The sequence below is a fragment of the Neomonachus schauinslandi genome, chromosome 7 (genome assembly GCF_002201575.2).
Source record: "Neomonachus schauinslandi chromosome 7, ASM220157v2, whole genome shotgun sequence".
Lineage (NCBI taxonomy): Eukaryota > Metazoa > Chordata > Mammalia > Carnivora > Phocidae > Neomonachus > Neomonachus schauinslandi.
The window spans coordinates 47,449,121-47,458,451 of NC_058409.1; the positions used below are offsets into that span (position 1 = coordinate 47,449,121).

A 9,331-nucleotide genomic window follows, 5' to 3' on the forward strand; every position below is an offset into this window, starting at 1 on the left:
GAATTATGTGTATCTTGTGGCATATCATAATGAAGTAGATTTCAGATTATTTTTCAAAATGATGTAGTATACATAGCTGTGTTGCTAGCCACATATTATTTTGAAAGTAACAATAGTGCTATTTATCACAGTCCCTTTAGTTTTCAGAAATATAGCTAAGTGTGTTTAGAACTAAATTAAAATGAAAAGTATGGGCATCTTGCTTCCTAGCATATTATAAAAAATATTCAGAGACAATGAGCTACTGAATTTGTTTTTTCTCTAAAGCTATCAATGAAGTAGACTATAAGGATATTATTGACATACAAAAATATGAACTCTAGTTAATTTTAAAAGCAAATTTAAAACCAGACCATTGGTTTTAAAAAATACTGAGCTGTCCAATACTAGTATGATAGAATTAAGCTAAACTGAATTTTATAAGGTTGTGTATTTATTGGTACTGCCCATCATTAATAAGAAAATCCCGGGCGGCACTGTGCTGTTAATAGCAGTTATTATTTTTTTTTTTTTACAAAAACAAAAAACTTTTTTGTAGTACTCAACAGGAGTAAATTTTAGTTGCTCTTAAAATTTGGGACTTTTAACTTAGTTCATTAATAACTAAATTGTTCACAGTGTTAAAAGCTAGGTATTACTGTAAATAAAACTAAAAACATTATGAAGTGTATATTAAAGGTACTAATATTTTTTCCTGTTTTATTGAGATATCACATGGTGTTATTCCAGAGTGTACATCATAATAATTTGACACACACACATAGTGAAATGATTACCACAACAAGTTTAATATCAATCATAAAGGTACTAATGTTGATGGCAGTTACGATCATAATGTTTGACCTGGTTCTTCATCTTTCCACTACCTAGTAATATTTTTTCCAATCTCCTTTCAAGTGTCATCATCATTTTGGTTTCACATCTGAAAGAGCATTATTTGTTTACTTTTTATTTTCCCCTCATTTGAAGCATCCCCAGACATCCTGTCCAGGAGATCCTTGTCAAGATGATATATTCATTTCAGGACAGCCGAACTACTCGTCAGCTACACTTAGTCACAAAGATGTTCCTCCAGACAGCTTGATGAAAGTAGGTGTTCAGGAAATAAATGAAGACATGTCTTTGAACTTGTTTTACAGCTTTTGAACTGGAAATAACATATGCTTTAACACCGAAAATAATTTTTTGAGGACTTTTCCTTCTTGATTAGAAAAGATTGTTAAAAAACTAATTGGGAATTATGAAATAGATTTTTACTCTGTTATTTCTTAGTTTAGTCAATGATTTTTTTTCCACCGTGGAAAATGATTTTATTGTTATTTTTGGATTTCTCTACTATCATCTACTTATTGTATTGTTTGAATCAGAGGCTTTTTAGCATCCTGATAGTAAATCTTTTGGAGAATTAAAGATGAACCTGTCTTAAATTCTTCATTTGAGGATGTTTTTACTGTTATTAAAGGCATTTTAAAATACTTTAAATGTAATTAGAAATAACCTTGAAAGACTTCTGTATGTGGTAGAATAGATGATGATTGTATTCTTACTACTTTTGTAACTAAAGCATCACTTAGAGAGTTTACTTTTCTGTCACCAATACCAGGTAGATAATTCTTTTCTTTAATATTCTCTCTCAGCTGTTCTTTCAACTAACGCCAATTCCATATTCCTAGTATAACCAGATACAATTTTGAAGCATACTTAATGTATTTTATAAAAACTTCTACACTGTTCTTGAGAGTAGGAACCCAGCCATATAACATAAGTTCATACATAACTATTTATTTTATCCCTTTTTTTCTTTTAATGTTATTTGGTTTCTTTTTCTTTTCAATATCCATTTTTGTAGTTTAGGTTATTGGGTTGTTCCATACTTGTATTCTCCTGAGCCATCTGCTAATGATAGCTTAATATTTTCTATGGGTATGTTTAACACTGATGTAAAATGTCAGGCACAACTAAGAATCTAGGTATCAGGCAGTCTTAGCATGGGTCAGAAGTAATTACTGTTTGGAAAATTTTCCCCAGGAGAAAGGTATTGAATCTGCACATAGGAATAAATGATACAAGCTTGGAGAAAGCGAGTGTAGTCCACAGAGTTGTGCATAAGTAATAAAGTGACAACACAACCACTTAAAGCCTCCTGGCAGATTAATGACTTCAAATCTACAAAATTCAAGTAGTAAACAACCACAATTTTTTTAAAAAGGATACAGAGATAATGGAGTACCTCATTCGCTTTTTCTCCAACCAATGTAAGATTTGTCATAGAGTGATAGCATCTTTGTGCCCTGTTAGAAAACACCTGTTGGAAACTTTAAGTTCCCAAAGTTCAGAATTAACCAAGTTCTGAAGTATAACACAGTAAAAAAGATAACTTTTTTTAAAATAAAAATCTTCACCAAAGCCAGACTTCTTTGTTTCTTTCAGCAAGGTTGTTGTAACAAGAATGTAGTTCTGAAACAATTACCATAATCTTTTCCCAAACTTTTCTACTTTGGAATAATTTTAGGAGAATGGGGCTCAATATTTCTCTCACAGTTTTTCTATAATTCACTTGTGGATAAGATCACCTCTTTATTAATAATCAGTAATGAAGTTTTAAATGATTGAATAGCTGAAAAGTATTTCTCCTTCTATATAGCAATCTCTCTATATGCACATACTTATAATACAAATGTAAACTTATTTTTCAGATAGTTTCATCATACTAACATAACACATTATTAGCTGCATTTACACAAAGGTGATTTTAAGTCTAAAATTCAGATTCAGTCTAAACGATGAGAAGCATTAAAACAAGGATAGATCTTTAACAACAAAATAATTATCTCAGATTTTTGTGTAACTTGTGAAAAGTAAAATAGAATGTCAAGGTTTAATTTTTGTGGTTACTGTTTTATGGAACTAACATTTAAGGAGTTTAAAAGTTGCTAACTGCTACACACACACGAGGAATAAGTTAGTTTTCTACTGTATAGATGCCTTGACTTGTTAATTCTAGAAAGAAAGAAAAGTAGAAAATACAGTCAGATTAGGACACAGAAATTGCAACTTTTGTTCAGAAGAAAATATGAACAAATACATCTTCTACCCTTTTAATGGGCTTAAATTTTAAAATTTTGACATAATCACCATTTTAACATTTGGTTACTGTAAGAAAGATAGGTCCATGCATATTGAACAGAAAAGCAGATAATTTTAAATGTAGATAGGATTTCCTTTCATTTGAAACCTTTAAAGAGTGAGAATCTATCTGCAAGCATTCAGGCAAGTTTAGAATTAATAGCTTTTTTCTTTTAAAACTGTAAAATTAGAAAAAATAGTATAAGTGGCTTGATATTGTGTGACTTAGAATGTTAAACTCTAGTGCTTTTGTAATGCTCCAAGAAGAAAATCCAAATATTTGTAATGAGACATTATTGTTGGTCATTTTAAGACACTTCGTGTTTTTCTTAGATGCCTTTGATTAATGGACAGATGGGCCAGCCTCTCAGGCCTCAGGCAAATTATAGTCAAATACATCACCCCCTTCCTCAGGCTTCTGTGGCAAGGCATCCCTCTAGAGAACAACTAATTGATTACTTGATGCTGAAGGTGGCCCACCAGCCTCCATATACACAGCCCCATTGTCCTCCTAGACAAGGCCATGAACTGGCAAGGCAAGAGGTAAGAATAATCAAGAATATTTGAAATATGAAACTAAGCTCTTAATGTACTTTATAGGTTATTTAACTATTAGCAATAAATCCATAAAGAATTTTAACACAGTTTTTACCAATTTGTTGAAAGGTTTGGTTTCATGTTAAGTTTATAGGATGTCAAACTTAATGGTTAACTTGACTCTGTGATCCCCTATGTTCTGATTAATTGACATAGGATTCAGTGTTTCGGAGGTGATTTTTTTTTTCCCTAAGGTGGTTGTTTATACAAAACCATTCGATGATATTCCAGTAATTAGACCTTCTTCAGGAATATGAATAGTAGACCATGAAAATTGACTGGCATGTTATGGTTTACTATTGTTATTTGACACTGAGAGTTTGAAATTTGACTAGAGTCTCCAAACTACTTCAAGAATTAAATCTTACAAAGTACTTAAAAAGTAACTGATCATTCATTTACATATTTTGATAGCTTATTGATAAAAGGATATTGTTAGAAACTTAGGCAGAGAACATGTGCCTTATTCGTTTTGGTTTAGTCTCTGGGGAAAGGGAGTATTTTATAACAAGTTTAGTTCTTGATCTTTTTTTGTAGTGTGGTTATAAAAAATATTATCAATTGATCATCAGTCCCAGTGTCTGGCAAGCATATAAACAGGTTCAAGAAATGAGGAGTTGATATCCAACAACCACCCAGGGATTTTTAAATATCTTAGGAAACACCCAATAAACGGAGATACTATGTAATTTAGATGTTTTACAAATGGAAACTGATAATAAGCTGATAATAACTGTGTGTGCTCAATATCATTAAAATCCATGATATCTAAAAAAAAAAAAATAATAAGATCGGGGCGCCTGGGTGGCTCAGTTGGTTAAGCGACTGCCTTCGGCTCAGGTCATGATCCTGGAGTCCCGGGATCGAGTTCCCTCATCGGGCTCCCTGCTCGGCAGGGAGTCTGCTTCTCCCTCTGACCCTCCCCCATCTCATGTGCTCTCTCTCTCTCAAATAAATAAATAAATAAAATCTTTAAAAAAAATAAATAAGATCAATAGTAATCAGTTGCCTATCCTTGTAAAATAACAGGAGATTAACTTAGGAGCTATGCTTTATAATCCCAGCTGTGCCTTTAACTCACTAACTTATTAACATGATATTCCATGTTATAATTTCCCTTCATCTGCCCGAATATTTATTTTAGATGAATCTTTATATATTTTACCAATAGTTAAATACTGTGTTGTGGCTTTTTCTGAGATGTTAGTAATAGTTTATTTTCATATTAATTCAGATGCGAGTGAGAGTTGAAAAGGATCCAGAACTTGGATTTAGCATATCAGGAGGTGTTGGGGGCAGAGGAAATCCATTCAGACCTGAAGACGATGTGAGTTTGTCTATTTGTCCTTGAGATACCCATAAAGTTTATTCACTACTTAATGCCTCCTGTACATAAGTAAAAATCTAACAGATACTTATATTAATCTAGACAGATACCATCTTTTTTATTTCTCTCTGTATTGTTCAGCTTTTTGTTTTGAAATGTGATCACTTCAAATTAATTGTTTGAGGAAAACAAATTAAACCCCCAGTTTTAAATGTTCATCACACTGTGAAGTGATTTTTAAATTTGGTTATTACATTTCTGCCCATCTGTACTTTAAGAGAAGTTACTGTACTCAAGTCAGAATTACCAGCACCAAAAATAACAAGGGGTTGTAACAATATTCAGAGAAAACAGGGAGAAAACTTGTACTATGATTCAAATATTTACATACTGTCAAAGAAAAATTGTTCCTTGTTACTCTGTCATTGATGCATACTATTTTCCATTAAGTGTTTATCTTTTTTGTTGTTATTAAAGGGTATATTTGTAACAAGGGTACAGCCTGAAGGACCAGCATCAAAATTATTACAACCAGGTGATAAAATTATTCAGGTAACTAAGATACATCTTTTTATTATTTTCTTAATTTTTCATTTTATAAGATCTGCTTTCTCATCAAGAAATTAAATGCCAAATTTTGAAAATAATCATTTTGTGAAGTTTATCATTAAATATTTGTGGATGAAAATAGTGGCATTTCTTATAGGCCACTCTCTTAGTATTTTCATAGTTTATGATATTTCTTCCTAAAACCTTGGAAAATCATGGATATTTTTGAATACATGTTAGATATATCTTAGCATTTTGTGTAAGTTCAGGAATGTTAACTTCTTTAAAATAAGATGGTGAAAGAATCTATTTGTTACAAGAATTAAAGAATTTAATTCACGTGAAGCACTTAGAACTATATTTGGTATATAGTAAAACCTCAGTAAATGTTAAGCCTAAATTATAAGAAATGTAGTGTTTATCTGCTGGCCCAAGGCAATAGGAAGAGTAAGCCTTGCCCTCTGCTATCCTTGCATGTTGGTGCCCTCATTTACACGTTAGCACATACACATAACACCATGCCTGGCACTGTGTCTTAGCCAGGTGCTTTCTAACATTGGGTTGCTACATAAGAATCATCTGAAAACGTAGACAAGGTACAGGTTCCTGGGTCACACCTTCAGAGATTTTAATTTCATAGATGTGGGGTAAGGCCCAGGAATCTACATGTTTTAAATTGCCAGAATGATTCTTATTTTCTGCCAGGTTTGTGCACTATCAGCAGAAATTTAAATGTACAGATGCAAATAAATTATTATGAAATGTTTTTCTTAAAGACATTTTTCTTTTTTCTTCTAGGCTAATGGCTACAGTTTTATCAATATTGAACATGGACAAGCAGTGTCCTTGCTAAAAACTTTCCAGAACACAGTAGAACTCATCATTGTACGAGAGGTTTCCTCTTAAGAATTGTGGACAAAAAAAGGGGGAAGGCAGCAAGATTTATTGGAAGATATTTGCAGGGGAAATTAATATTTTGACTATTTTTATATGTAAAGATGAACTCAAAAAATTATGTTCAAATTTGTACATTAATGAAATAATGGAACTTGTGGTTAGAGGGAAAGAACCACTGTACAGTATATAGGGGAGACTGTTGAATTCATACCATATAAAAGTTCTTGTTAGGTTTTTAAACATAGCAATCAAGGCTGCAAAAACAAACATATGTTGTTTTTGTATAGATTGTAGGTTTATTTTTGGATTTCATACACATGACTGAACTCTGTGCAAGGCTCTAGTTAGCCTTGATTGTAGCCCAGAGACAGATGGCAGAGCTTTCTGTCTCATAGCTTTTGTGCCCTTATTTTTATTCAACTCGTATTAATGTTTTTCTGCTGAAACTACTTTTTTTTAATGTGGGCAAGAGATTTGAAGTGTTGGTTTTTGCTATGTGCATATTGAATTGAAGAGTGAGTAGGTGAAGGTGGTGCTGGTGGGTTCACTTTCCAAGGCCAGATTAAAACAGTTAATTCCTATAAAAATCTGGAAGCAAAGATTGAAAAAACAGCTGTTAAATGTTTTTATTAATAAAATAATGCAATAAAAATGTAATGTCTTTTTAAAGAAATAAAGACGATAATTGCATTTTATGAGCTCTACAGGATCTGTTCTTGTCATAGCCATTGACAGTACATTTGCTACTGGTGATTCAATTTTTAATTTTTTAGTCACAGGAAATTTTTAACTCTTCTGTAGATGCATGTCCATGCATTTTTTTGTGATATGGAAATCTCTTGATTTTTTGCAAATGGTGGTCCTTGCAATCTGTTTTATAATTAGTATTCCATTTTAATCTTAATTTATAATTTTTATTTTAAGCAGCAAATGAAACTAAAATGGCCAGTTTTAAAAGATTGTGTTGCTGTAACACAAAGTGTAAGCAGATTTAGGAAAGCCTCTTGATTTTGTTTGGCCTCACATTGCCTTGGTAAAGTAAAAGGAAATGTAGTACGCATGGAGCTAGGAAACCAAAGCAAGTTTGTGAAATTGGCACAGTGATAGAGAATTGCTGTGGAGAGTTGTAGAGCAAAGGGATGGGTCCTTGAGGCCTACCAGTGTGTCAAGGTATTCAAATAAAGGGCTGTTCCTACAGGTAACATTAAATGTGAACTCGACACTTCAGAGTCTTTAAAGGGTTTCTAAGTGTATCAGTGTAATAGAATAGTGTTTTACCACCAAGCTGCCTTTGTTCCTTGTTAGTGTAACAAATATTTCATAGATGTTTATTAATTTGTTCATCCAAACCATTAATTTTGTTTCTATTCTGTCGTTGTAATTCAATAAAATTTGAGTAACATGCAGTGGTAAGAATTAATGCATGGTTATTTGGACCAGAAAAAAGTGCCACAGAAGACCAATAACTGTTTTTAGTTGAGGCTAGTCTGGAGCCTTTCATTAGAGCAATATTCAGTTATTGCAATTCATTTTTAATTACTAAGAAATATAATTTTGGAATTTTTAATCTGTTACGCTTTGTTCTTCAACCTTGTTTTAATTAAGACTTTTATAGGACTAGCAAAAACAGCAAGTTACATTATTTTTGCGAAAGGAGTTGAACTCGTTCCTTTCTTGCTAGTCAGAGTAAATAGGCAGTAATTTTCAAAAGATGTGAACTCAAATATTGCACTTCTTTCAAGATGTTATCATTTGGTTATTGTACTGTATAGTTTTAATAATATTGATTGAAACCCTTTAACAACTCTTTGTAAATTTTAACTCATTTTAGTTGTTTTTCAGTACTATTTACATAGGAATTGATTTTTATGGATATAGTAGAAGAAATGTGATGTATTTTGATAAAATTCATTTACTGTATGTGTGTTGTAATCTCTAAAAAAAAAACAATGACAAACAGCTTCTTAAGACAAGCCTCGGTGTTCCCTTTATTCATAGTTTATTTTAAAATACTAATTTTGGCACATCCTTTTTTTATTTCAGTCAATTTTTCAGTCACATTCTACTTTTAATAAGGAATACATAAAATAGATATAATTGTGACATTTTCAACTACTTTATCTTGCATCAGATACACAGATAATTTTGGAAAAGGAAAATAGCCACAAAAAAAGATTGATTAGTGATCAAACCTTAAGTTAATTGTCTGCATATTATATTGATATATTACAAGTACAGCAAGTATTACATGCACTAGTATTTTATTCTCCTCTAGTTAGTTAAAAAAAATTTTTTAATGTTCTTTTAACACATATAGTTGAGTAAGAAAGTTAGTTACCAAGGAAGAGTAATGTGATTATATAACAAAAAATTAATAGCAAAACAGTTTTGCACTTAAATAGCCATAATTTTCTTCTAAAATATTGGGAAATTAAAATGAAGTAAGAACTCTTTGTCAGAATTTTTGTTTTGGTTGGTAATGATAAGGTTTCGAAATTTGAATAGAAGATTAAATCTTCCGAGGAAATGAAGAAGACATTTTTAGTTTACATATTGTTGAGTAATTTGTAGTCAAGGCCCATACCCATAACTGACATTATTTAAATATTATGTAGCAAACCATCACAACCAAAACTCTCATTTTTAGTGATAGTGTTTAAAATTGACCACCCTAAAATTTTAAACTGTTAAAAATTACATGTTCAGAATAATTTATTCTGTACAGAATTCTTTACATAAACTGACATGCTGATTCATGAGGGAATCAGTATCTAAATCCGTAAAATTCTAAAATTTCTTACATATTATGTATTTTTCTGAACTCTTTGGACTTGA

General features: G+C 31.5%; 1 protein-coding gene across 4 annotated transcripts in view; it reads left to right on the forward strand.

The window, feature by feature from the left end:
- The window catches only part of ERBIN (erbb2 interacting protein), a 126,862-nt gene extending 117,907 nt beyond the window's left edge, over nucleotides 1-8,955 (forward strand). For 3 of the 4 annotated variants that reach the window (XM_021701975.2, XM_021701978.2, XM_021701976.2), the window contains 5 exons: nucleotides 970-1,089; nucleotides 3,460-3,669; nucleotides 4,958-5,050; nucleotides 5,528-5,602; nucleotides 6,398-8,955. In XM_021701975.2, coding sequence (XP_021557650.1) covers nucleotides 970-1,089; nucleotides 3,460-3,669; nucleotides 4,958-5,050; nucleotides 5,528-5,602; nucleotides 6,398-6,505 — 606 coding nt within the window. In that variant the 3' untranslated portion in view covers nucleotides 6,506-8,955. The remainder of the gene's footprint in view (nucleotides 1-969; nucleotides 1,090-3,459; nucleotides 3,670-4,957; nucleotides 5,051-5,527; nucleotides 5,603-6,397) is intronic. The other variant, XM_021701977.2, reaches the window with a different exon arrangement.
- The last annotated feature ends 376 nt before the right edge of the window (nucleotides 8,956-9,331 follow it).